The sequence below is a fragment of the Gamsiella multidivaricata genome (genome assembly GCF_025024155.1).
Source record: "Gamsiella multidivaricata strain RSA 2152 chromosome Unknown BC939scaffold_77, whole genome shotgun sequence".
NCBI classification, from domain to species: Eukaryota; Fungi; Mortierellomycota; class Mortierellomycetes; order Mortierellales; family Mortierellaceae; genus Gamsiella; species Gamsiella multidivaricata.
The window spans coordinates 1-12,054 of NW_026251785.1; the positions used below are offsets into that span (position 1 = coordinate 1).

Below are 12,054 nucleotides of genomic sequence, written 5' to 3' on the forward strand. Positions count from 1 at the left end.
TTCAATGCAGAGACCAACCTATGGGCCTGTCAATATCTTGCCACCATCCGGATCAGTCTCAACAACAACACGCCCACAGAAGGCAGGCGATCCACCATATCATTATAACCGTCCCCGTACACCTTATTTCAGCACCAGGATAGTGGCCAACATCACAGGGTATGTGGAATTGCCGCGGGTAGCTGCCATGTCAGTACAGGACGTCAAGAACTTGAGAGACGCGCATCAAATTTACGTTCAAGGAAAGCAGATTCCAAAGCCAGTCCTATCCTTTGACGATTGCCGCCTTCCTTCAATAATGCATGCGAACCTTATCGAGAACGGATACATTCAACCGCGCGGGGCTCAAATGCAGGTCGTTCCAGCAGGTCTATGTGGGCGGGACATGATCGTATCGGCGGAAACAGGAGCAGGAAAGACAGCAGGGTTCTTGATCCCTGTTTTGACTCATGCCTACGGCCTGTCCCAGTTGCCAGGAGAAGCAATGGAGGGTCCATATGCCCTGGTATTGACGCCAACCCGAGAATTGGCCATCCAGATCGAGGAGATTATTAAGTCCATGGTCAAAGGCATGCCCAATATGCGTACGGCATCACTTATAGGTGGCCAAGCCATGGCGAACCAGGTTCACCGACTGAAGCAAAACATCCAGGTCGCCATCGCAACACCTGGGCGGTTGGTGGATATTCTAGCTAGGCATGGTGAAATATCGTTCTCCAACGTGTTTTGCCTTGTCCTAGACGAGGTGGATCTAATGTTCAGTATGGGCTTTCGGAAGCAAGTAGTACGAATCCTCAATGTCCTCCCGGAACCGCCCAGTGGAAGGCAGACCATTATGTGTTCAGCCACGATCTCGAAACAGATCGAACAGTTTACTGCGAAGCTATTGCACAACGCCATCAACATCCGCATTGGCGATATCAAGAAGAAGGTTCTCAAGGACGATCAATCCTGCGCCCGCATCTCGAGCGTATTTTCGCCATCATCGCAGATCAAGCAAACAATCCTCTGGGTCGAGAACGCCTCCAAGATGAAGCAATTGTTATCGCTTCTTCATGACCCTACTTATTTTCGTCCGCCAGTCTTGATTTTCGTCGAATCTCGAGTGGGAGCTGAGCTTTTGGCTCATGCGATCCAAGTGAAATGCCCTTCCATTACCGCAGTATCAATGCACGGAGACAGGTCTCATGACGAGCGATCGGCCATTATAAAGTCGATCTTGGATGGCACCGTTCCTGTGGTTGTTGCAACGGGACTCCTGGCTCGAGGATTGGATCTTAAGGTTGCGACGGTTATCAACTTTGACATGGCTCCATCCATTCAGGAGTACGTCCACCGTGTGGGGAGAGCGAACCCTGACGCTGCAACCAAAGCCGCCGCTGGGATCCGAAGAGGCCCAAAACTGGGCGGAATGGCCTGGGCAATCACGTTTATCAACAACGACCATTATTCGCTCCTCGGCGAGTTTGCCAACATGCTTCATGGATTGGCTTTTGAGCAAGTAACGCCGCTTCCGATCCAATTGAAGCAGCTCGTGGTCGCCACTCCTCCCATGCAAAACTCTGGACAAACATCGAGCCGATCAGCTCAGAAGGGACCTGGTGCAGCAAAGACATTCAAGTCCACTCCTCCAAAGCGCAAGGCTAACTCATCTCAATGCCAGCAGGGTCAGCATAGATATTCGGGGCAAAGGGGCAAGAAGCGCAAGCGAGCCTAACGATTCAACCTTTTATTGAAAATAAAGTTATGGTGGCAAATCGTGGCAGTGAAGAAAAAAGCGAGGGAAAAATGACAACAGTCCCGGGTTGGGATGACAAAATAAAAAAAAAAGGATACTTCGGAAGGAATGCCTCCTTTTTCACTTTGACATCGACCATTCCCGAATCCACTCCACAGGAATAGACATGTTGAATGCCGCAGGAACTTTGCTATGGCACCATGCCACGATTAATGCCACCAGAGCAGGACAACTTCTTGCTAGAAACACTCAACAGTACATCCCTTCCGTGCCTCTCGTGCCACACCGATTCTGCAATCACGCCTCTGTCCAGTACAAGCATGCCCAGGCCAGGAACCTGTCTATGCGGTCATGGAGGATTATTAAGGATAGAGATACGTTTACGCGATCGGCCAAAGCAATTAGTGTACATCAACAGCAGAGGCGTCGACCTCATGGACCAGCAGGTATTACACTCGGATCAAGTCCAATGCACCTATCAACCGCAGTGACGCAACAGCTCGATGACACCAAGACACAGGCGGCACCTCTTGCAGCACCTGGCACCTGGTTGGACCGCATGCCAAAATCTATTCAGCCCTATCTGTATTTGACACGTATCGATAAGCCGATCGGAACGTGGTTGCTTTATTGGCCTTGTGGTAAGTGATTCTACTTTCAGTTTGTATGAAATTGTTATAACAATTGTCATGTCTGGTGATATCAATTCGCGGCTTTTATTCTCATAGCGTGGGGAATCACCATGGCCTCTTATAGTGCTCATCTGCCATGGACTTCAACACTCTACACCATTGGACTGTTTGGGACAGGAGCCATTATCATGCGTGGAGCAGGCTGCACCATTAATGACCTCTGGGATCGGAACATTGACAAAAAGGTGGAGCGGACAAAAGTCAGGCCATTGGCTTCCGGCGCTGTCACGCCGTCGCAAGCAATCGCCTTTCTAGGCTTGCAGCTTGGTGCAGGATTAGCTGTTTTGACTCAGCTCAACATGTACAGGTAAAGAGGCACCGATTGCAACACTGTCATAAAGTGTCCTTGACGTATAGTATTAATATCCCTTTATCATTCAACCGTATAGTGTATTGCTGGGGGCATCTTCATTATCGCTAGTGGTGACGTACCCTGCAATGAAGCGTATCACCTATTGGCCGCAGGTCGTTTTAGGCCTGGCCTTTAATTGGGGTGCCTTGCTAGGGTCTTCTGCCATGCTAGGCGCAACGAATTGGCAGGTCGCTCTTCCATTATACATCTCTGGAGTGTGCTGGACGCTTGTGTACGATACCATCTATGCTCATCAGGACAAGAAAGATGATATCAAGATTGGTGTCAAGTCCACTGCATTACGATTCGGAGACAAGACAGCTGAATACCTGACTGGGTTCTCAGCAGGCATGGTGTCCCTTTTGGCACTAGCGGGCTATATGAACGACCAAGGGCCGTTGTTCTATGCCCTCTCGGTTGGCGGAGCAACAGCCCATCTGACATGGCAGCTCAAGACAGTTAATTATGAGAACCCGGCGGACTGTTGGAGCAAATTTGCAAGCAACAAGTGGACGGGCGCCTTGGTGTTCAGCGGTATTGCTGGAGACTACGTGAGCCGAGTGCTGATGTAGATGCAAATAAATAGAATTTAGACATTATCTGTTTTATGGGGCTGGCGGTACTTGATCGCCCAATCATCCTGGGATTTTTTGCAGCTGATGCATGGGTGCCGGCGGGGACTAGTTTGCGGGTCTTGGGGGCGTTTCCCCTCCCCCCTGTGTAACGTTATTCTCCACGAGTCTCATGTAAGCACGGTTTGTGCAACATCAACAAGGTTTCAGAATCATTTATATGGGATAACTGAAAATGTACGCGCGCATGTGTATCGTGAAGACCAGCAGTGATAGCTAGTAAAGGATTATTATTGCCCGCATATGTTACGGTATTAGTGCTTCATAAAATGGTGTGATTATCCAAGGTGTATCGCGATATTATGGGTGGCTGGCTATACTATAGTTATGAAGATAAAGTACCGATAGAACAAAGAAGAAATTCTACACCATTGCGTCTAGGAATATAAATATCTAGTACGGGGTCAGCAGCGGAGACCAGAAGCATAGAAAGCTGAGGCACCCCCGAGGCCCTGCAGGCAGTCCCTTCGTTCAGGAGCACCAGGACGGATGGCCATCATTCCGATGTTGTCTGCATCTGTGAATTCTAGTACCATCTAACTCATTTTCAATCATTTGAAATATACCATTCCCAACTCCAAGGTTGCCGTCTGGGAACAATGGCGAAATCGGAATGGACCCTTTTTTCGCTACGTTAAAGTTTTCTGTGGCGAGGATCGCTGCCGCCATCCTTATATATTACCAAATTGACACTGTTTCTTGTCGCATTGCATTTTCTTTTCACTTCACCACAATGACATGCCTAAAAGTTCTTACACAAGTCGTCGTCGTCGTAGCTCTATCAGTAGCTCGGACACATGGATCGCCCTCACCTGCTACTCTATCGACCAGCGTCAACTTGACCCCTGTGGCACCGGTTGTTTCTAGTAATGTTACTGAAGGATTTTGCCGCAATCATCCTGGCGGTGGCAAATGTCCCGAGTATGCCCCATGTTGTCTCAATGGCTACTGTTCCGGTGAGTATACTATATCTAATGCAATTGCTTGAGGCATAGCTTCTGTTCCTGAAACATCTAATTTCTGACAAGTTGCCAAAATAATTGCTCTTTGAAGACGATCCCCGGTATTGTTCGGTCGGATGCCAGCCAAAGAACTCTTGGAAGGAGACTAGCTGCTTTCCTCAAACATACTGCTCAAATATTCATGAGGTATATACTGATGGCGCAAACAATCCGTGTTTGATGCAATCTCAGTAATCTAATGTGCTGACCTTAGCCTGGTTCTCACCCGAAAATTCAGGAGTTTGACCAGCCGAGGTTAGCAATCTTAAGAACTTTCGATGGCAATCCCAATGACTACGACTTTAGTAGGTGTATGCCGTTCAAAGCTTTTTATCAATTACAAATGACAAACACCTTCATTGCACGCAATGTTGTTAACACGAACACGACCGTTGTACCACAGCAATCGATTATAACGCTGACAGCGTGGCCGTGCAAGACTCGAAACTCAAAATTGCAATGAAGCTGGACAGCGTTCCCAATTCTTACGGTCGTCCCCAAGGCCTAGGTTCTGTAGTTTCAACCACACGTTTCATGCAATATGGCAAAGTTGCGGCTCGAATCAAGACCGGATCTAGCTCTCCAGGAGTGGTGTCTGCTTTCATTATTCGGAATGAGGACCCAGGTGATGAGATCGACTTTGAGTTTGTGGGACGCGATCCTTCTGAAGCACAGACCAATTTTTATTACAGGACTCCGCCAGATATGAACACGACCCTGATCGACTACAGCAACTCAGGCAAGGAACCACTGGGAGTGAACACGGTGCTGGATTTCCATGACTACGAAATTGAATGGATGCCAGATTACCTCATATGGAGGGTCGATGGTAAGGTCATCCGAAGCATATTCAAAAACCAGACAAAGAACGATTTTGATCCTGTATCTGGCGCTTCCATCATCGACCAAGCAACAGGACAGATTAGAAAGAAATATCCATCAACACCGGCAAGGATTCAGTTCGGGATCTGGGATGGAGGCCAAGGACAGGAGGGTACGGCTGCCTGGGCGGGCCATCCGACGGATTGGTCCAAAACAAACCAGATGTATGAGATTCAAGTCGATTATATCGATATTCAATGTTGTAAGTTTGCAGTCTCTATTTTTTGCTATGCCCTTCCCCTTTATAAATCTTGTCTTGCTGACGATGACTCTTGCCCTTCCCTTGCCCTAAACTTGTTCTGTTTCGACGGACAGTTTATACCGGAAACGGGACTCTGAAATGGCCCCCGCCTGGATATGGTCCGACTAAGACCCACGCGGGCCCATACTATACTCCGGGTCTCGACGGCTTGCCATCGAATGCTGGTGATAGCCACTACAACGAAAACCTCCCATTGCACCCCTATGTGCCATTTTACAAGAATCCAAAGTTGATAGTCCCCGCAGGGTGTCTGCTGGGCATTGCGCTCATTGCTGCCGCAGCAATCGAGGTTACGAAACGACGTCGTCTAGCCAGAGTGCGTTGGCAGTGAACAGAAGGATGGTGCACAATGAGACCACAACAAATAGTTCATCAGCATGGCATATATAGTTTTATTTGTTTACTCCTATTCTAGCAGCTAATATGTACATGATAGCATGGGCAGTGCTCAACAGCATTCGTCGGCTATAGCTAACGTTATGATCAAAGTAGAAGATGGCAGGCACCTGCTGATCCACACTATGCGATGTTACTCCTTTTTCCCTGTACAATGGCTAGAAGAGTGAAAATGCGTGCGCTTGAGAGAGAGAATGGGCAACACTTTGAGGACGTCATGAGAATGAGTTTAGGCGGGGACGAATGGAGCCCTTTGTCTCCGTCGGAAAGACTGGGTCCGATCTCTCCGCCCTATTTTGGTTCTGATGCTCTCTCATCCAACGGACCATGCCAGACGCAGCCATCTAAGATGTCATATGGAGAGCGGAGGGGAGAGGTAATAAAGCGCGCGAGCAGGAGCAGATGAAGGCTGAAGTACACGATCTGTCTCGTTTGTCTCCTGCTGGGGCCCATTTAGCGTTTGAGTCCTATCCCAAAAATAAAGTGGTTGAGCATCGCTTCAGTCCCCACTCTTCTTTCTTTCTTCCTTGCGTTTTCCCACTCTCGATCTTATCCGATCCATCGCTTCTCCTCCATTCTCTCTCATCTTTCCTCTTCCTATTCTTCATCCCCTCTCTTCCCCACGCTCTCTTTATCTCCTTCTCTCGCACTGCTCTCCCCTCTCCCCTCTCCCTCTCCCTCTCCCAACTTCCTCTCCCCACTCCCTCTCTCCACTCCCTCTCCCCACTCCCTCTCTTTATTTCATTTCTCGCACTGTACCTGAGACCTTTTTTTGTGGAACAAACTTAAAGCAATTTTAGCAACATCTCTATCTCTTCCCTCTCACATACTGCCTATATCCACTCTGTCTTGTCCATTCTCATCCCCATTCACCATCATCCCCTTCATCTGTCCTGAGCACCAATGCCGAGCGGACAGGACCACCCCGCACACCAGGAGACAGCAGCTCCTGCAGCTGCTGGCCCTCGTATCGAACAGCCCTCAGCCCTGCCTGCAATGACCTTCCGCCCCCACCACCTCAAAGCTCAGGAGCTGAAACACACCCACTCGTACTCTTCCATGTCCTCCTACGCATCCTCCGTCGGATCCAACAGCGATGACAATTCCTCCCCCACCTCCTCTTCAGAGGAGGAGAGGACCGTCGCCGCCAAGAAAGCTGCCTCGGCCTCGAAGCGTAACAACGAGCGCAGGCCCGGTGGAGGCACTCCACTCCGACCTGCTGGAAAGGCGCAAGATTGGTATTCTGGAGGGCGGATCTCCTCCAACGGACGTTGGTTCCGAGACTCATTAAACAGGACACTGCTGCTTCGAGGTGTCAACCTTTGCGGGAGCTCAAAGCTGCCGACTACCCCCAACGGAAGCTCGCATCTAAACGAGGGGTTCTTTGACCACCGCAACGTTTGCTTCTTGGGCCGACCCTTTCCACGAGATCAAGCAGACGAACACTTTTCGAGACTGAAGCGATGGGGCCTGACCTTTGTGCGGTTATTGGTTCCCTGGGAAGCATTAGAGCACTCTGGGCCGTAAGTCATCAATGATTGCTGATCTGCCAAGCTTTGATAGTGGAACATTTTTTTTTTTTTTTGTTTGCGGCTCATTGGATGGTACCGATTGCCGAAACGCTCTTCTCCTTTCCTTCCTCCCTTCCTTCGAACCTTCAGGCCACCAATGGTCCTGTTAATCGTACCACACATTTTGTTATCAATTCCTTGCGGCCTTACTACAGTCTTGCAGTGCTCACACGAGATGCCCTCCAAACATATATCATGCAGACATTCATGCTTATTTGTTAGGCTTCAAACAAACGAATTATCGCGATAGCTTCTGCGAGAGGGTGAAGGAAGGTTTGGCAAACGTAAAACTGTAATCCATCCTCCGCTCTCGATGAACCAAGGGACACATTCGAATTTCGGATTTAAATATATCGTTTTGCATAATTGGGTGCAGGCGTGTGTGTGTCGTGCATTTGCAATTAAAAGAAGCGGAAATGAACAAAAGCCGTCTGGATGTAGACTGGCTAATAATGAATCCCCTTTGTTTTATTGTTTTATTGCAGTGGAATATACGACGACAAGTTTATCGACTCGTTGGTCGAGCTGATTGAGCTTATGCCCAAGTACGGCATCAAGTGCTTCATCGATCCACATCAGGACTGCTGGTCCCGGTTTTCTGGTGGGTCAGGAGCACCAGGATGGACTTTTGAGGCAGCTGGACTGGACATGACAAAGTTCAAGGCCACAGGAGCAGCCTACGTTCATAACACGAACCAATATCCTGGGGATTCACCGCCCATGGTCTGGCCTACCAACTACACCAAACTCGCTGCCAGCACCATGTTCACGCTCTTCTGGGCAGGAGACACATTTGCACCCAACAAGACATACCAAGGAGAGCCGATTCAGCAGTTCCTGCAAAATAGATACCTGGAGTGCTACAACTACCTCGCAAGGTGAGTAGAGTCTCATGCAGGCGGTCTGTTGAACTGTCTTTCAAGCAACTCATCATCCTAACAACTCGTCTTTTTTTTTTCTCTCGTAAAAACAATGGTTATTGAAAAATAGACGACTGTGCCATCTTGACGCGGTCATCGGCTTCGAGATCATGAATGAGCCCCAGTAAGTGTTCTACTCCCATCTCTTCGGACTCTTTCAGGTATAGTTGCCATTTCATCCTTTATCGACTAACCTGAACATTTCTTTTGATCTATATAGTCCCGGATACATCGGCTTGGAAAATCTCAAACAGTACGACTTCAACTCAAACCTGATTTTTGGCGACTCGCCCTCAGCGCTGGAAGGATTTGCTTTGGGGGATGGCATGACGGTGCCGATCGAAGTTTGGGTCAAGTCGTGGCCGCTCCCGACAAAGAAGCACAGGACGCGTTTGATCAACACGGAAAAGGAGTCGGCATGGCTCGAAGGAGAGTGTCTCTGGAAGCAGCACGGTGTGTGGAGCGTGAATCCCAAGACAGGACAGCCTCAGGTCGACAAACCAGACTATTTCACAAAAGACCCCATTACAAACCGAATTATCGACTTTTCGAGATTCTACCTCGACTTTATCGGAAAATACTCCAAGGCAATCCAAAGCGCTATTCCATCTGCTTTCGTTTTCGTAGAGCCCGTCCCCAACGAACCACCACCGGTTTGGGGTCCAGGCGATCACGAAGAAAACATCGTCTATGCACCACATTGGTATGACCTTCATTCAGTCTTCAACAAAGCATTCGATGGCCGCATTACTCACGATGTACAAGGGTTAAGCAAGGTATGGAATATTCACCAATGGTTGCAGCAATGATCCGTCCTCCTACTGTATCATGTGTATAAATTGCTAATCACAGCAATGTTTGGACACACGCACAGGGAAAGAATGTGTTTGCGGCCACTTATTTTGGTTTGAAGGGCGCAAGGAAGAACTATCGTGGACAGCTCTCGAACCTCCTCAACCAAGGTTTGCAGAACGTTGGCAACAAGCCCTGCCTAATTGGAGAGTGCGGCATTCCTATGGACATCAACCGGCGCAGAGCGTTCCTGAATGGCGATTTCGGCCACCATTCAAAATTTCTGGATGCTGTGCTCTCAGCCATGGAGGCGAACTTGCTTAGCTTCACGTAAGAGACACACATCAACTTTCATTTGGAGGTACCAGGAGGTGCTTCTTTAGTAAGATTGGAGGCTAACTTTTGATGCTTCACTCATCACTTCTCAAATTAGATTATGGAACTACAATGCGACGAATGATAACACGTACGGAGATCATTGGAACGGAGAGGATTTCTCCATCTTCTCGCTCGACTCCCCCCAAGGTTCTCCTGACCTCAACCGGAGTCGGTCCCCTGGATCGGACTCGCGTGTAACATTGCGACAACAGGCACCAAATTTTGCAAAGGAAGTGATGAAGCGGTCAGCCACTTCTAGTGCAGAGTTCTCGTCAAAGATGCAAATCAGGCGGGCAGGAAACGAATCCTTGGCTCAGATTGACCTAGAAGAAAAGCTGGAAGTTCAGGTTGATGAATTCGAGTCGGTGCCGATCAATGAAGAGGATGTAGTACCCATCGATTCGCCATTCGACCGCTCTTACTTTCGCTTTGAGGATGAGGAATCGGACGATGGCCGGTATCATGAATCGCATGTCGGCGGACGGGCCCTCGATGCTGTCGTGGTAAGCCCACATGCTGGATCATATCCCCGTCCTGTAAACCGGCGTGTAATGACAGGCGGACGCTAATTTTGCTATTTTTCTATCATTCCCGCTGGTAATTATAGCGACCATATGCCGCCAAAGTTGCCGGAGAGCCAATCTCGACTGAGTTCAACCTCGCGACTCTCCAGTTCACATTCAGGTTTTGCAATTATATCCAAACACCCGTTCCCGTCGTCCATGTGTCGTCGCCCGAGACGCGGACTCCGCGCACGCCGTCGTCGGATTCATCTGAATCAAACGATTCGACTGTGAACTCACTGAAGCTGCCATATTCGAATCCTGAGATGAACTCGTCCTTTATTGGACACCCTCCGGAGGGCAGTGCGATGGCCTTTGAGACCGAAGTTTTCGTCCCTTCGTACCATTACGACGAGACTGGACTTGAGATTTTAGTGAGCGATGGTGACTGGCGCTATGTGAAGGAACGCCAGACTCTGTATTATAGACATCATGACACGAAACCGGGCGCTGTGCACTCGATCCAGATCAAGCCCCTCAACGGAGCTATGCCGCTCGTCTCCATGGGCAATAACAACTCTTCTGACACATCTCTCAGCAAACCGACGACACCTGAGCCTTACAGTCGCTCCCACATGTCGAAGGTGCAGGAGCCGTCCAAGCTGAAGTCCGAGGCAGTATATGGAAGAGAACGCGTTAAGCCTGAGAGTGAGACGGGATGCGTATGCACCATCATGTAGCATAGTAGCGTAGTCATTTTATCGAGGAGTCATTATTGATTGACCCCTCTCGCCAACATAGATACCCATTCTGCAATGACATTGGAGGGACTGAGAGATTTAGCAGATACAGGAGAAAGTGAAAATAAAACGGATATTTTTGAAAGAAAGACTAAGGAGACACGTTTCAGAGGTGGGGGACACCGCCAATGGTCATGCGTGTTCCTTTTTGTCGCGTTCTGCGTGAAATGGTGTATCTGAAGCTTGAGTTTTTCTGGAACCAACCATTTTGGGTTCATTTCCCAAAAACCTTGCTTTCGTAAAAAAGACAGCATGCATGCACCACTCACAAAGAGGAGGCAATCTACTGCTTCTTGGGTGGTATTCTCGGGCAGATTAACCTATACTAATACTTCCCGCCGCAGGAGCACGCTAGCAGTTATCACTGTTATCAACTTGTCCCATGGGGGGGTGTTTAACGCTCTGTGACCCAAGTCATTACTGGAATTAGAGATGCTAACTATTGCGCGATGCAGTGCAATTGCAGTAACGAGGATGAAGTACGTCGCAACACCAAGGAACGGAGCGTGCGAAACCTCTTCTTAAGGATCCAGTTACGCAGGTAGTAATCTAACAACAATAGTAACAACAAACGGCTCTCATCTACGCTTGTGGAACAAATAGATGGTCTAACCGTGGGATCTTTGCCATCAATAAACGCTATCTGCGAGGCGACTAATGAGATGCACAGCACCAACATCATCACTGCCACCAGTCCTGTCGGTGGCATCTCACCCCTGTCGATTCTCTTTTCCATTTTTTTTACCCGCGAACCTTGCACACTCTTACCGCAGTCGAGTGCTGATTTAGGATCCCGTTGCAGATCAGGGGAGGGGGGAGGGGAAAGACTCCATGCTACTATTAAGTTCAAGCTTGCGATCAAGAGGCAGCAGGGTACAAAAGGTTGACGAGACTGTCAACATTCCGACGGGCATTGACGGCCTAGGCTAAACAAGTGTCAGGAGCAGAATGGCCATGGAGGGCGGCATTAGTGCGTTTCAGGTATAGAGCGGTAAACAGCAGCAGAGGCGAGAAAACTGTTTAAGGATGGGCTGACGGGGGAAGTGAGTGTGTTCCAGTATTCGGATAAGCTCATTTTTTTTCCAGCCTATTGTTTCTTATCCAGGCAATTCATTTACCATTATGATATTTATAT

The 12,054-nt window shown here is 48.8% G+C and overlaps 4 protein-coding genes across 4 annotated transcripts; all 4 read left to right on the plus strand.

Moving 5' to 3' along the window:
* Positions 1-4: 4 nt before the first annotated feature.
* On the plus strand, positions 5-1,717 carry BC939DRAFT_463424 (P-loop containing nucleoside triphosphate hydrolase protein; the record flags this gene model as incomplete). The annotated part of the gene is made up of 1 exon (XM_051557228.1): positions 5-1,717. The coding sequence occupies one exon, from the start codon at positions 5-7 to the stop codon at positions 1,715-1,717; it is 1,713 nt and encodes a 570-aa protein (XP_051408275.1).
* Positions 1,718-1,860: 143 nt separating this feature from the next.
* Positions 1,861-3,389, plus strand: BC939DRAFT_463427 (UbiA prenyltransferase family-domain-containing protein). The gene is made up of 3 exons (XM_051557229.1): positions 1,861-2,379; positions 2,467-2,737; positions 2,820-3,389. The coding sequence occupies exons 1-3, from the start codon at positions 1,905-1,907 to the stop codon at positions 3,352-3,354; spliced, it is 1,281 nt and encodes a 426-aa protein (XP_051408276.1). The 5' UTR covers positions 1,861-1,904; the 3' UTR covers positions 3,355-3,389.
* A 731-nt stretch (positions 3,390-4,120) lies between these two features.
* Positions 4,121-6,309, plus strand: BC939DRAFT_463428 (concanavalin A-like lectin/glucanase domain-containing protein). The gene is made up of 5 exons (XM_051557230.1): positions 4,121-4,370; positions 4,468-4,562; positions 4,654-4,726; positions 4,819-5,499; positions 5,613-6,309. The coding sequence occupies exons 1-5, from the start codon at positions 4,148-4,150 to the stop codon at positions 5,888-5,890; spliced, it is 1,350 nt and encodes a 449-aa protein (XP_051408277.1). The 5' UTR covers positions 4,121-4,147; the 3' UTR covers positions 5,891-6,309.
* Positions 6,310-7,014: 705 nt separating this feature from the next.
* Positions 7,015-10,859, plus strand: BC939DRAFT_401694 (glycoside hydrolase superfamily; the record flags this gene model as incomplete). The annotated part of the gene is made up of 9 exons (XM_051552621.1): positions 7,015-7,478; positions 8,012-8,404; positions 8,517-8,570; positions 8,667-9,222; positions 9,321-9,568; positions 9,672-9,763; positions 9,998-10,119; positions 10,224-10,340; positions 10,479-10,859. 9 exons carry the CDS (start codon positions 7,015-7,017, stop codon positions 10,857-10,859), a joined length of 2,427 nt encoding a protein of 808 aa, XP_051408278.1.
* Positions 10,860-12,054: the final 1,195 nt, after the last annotated feature.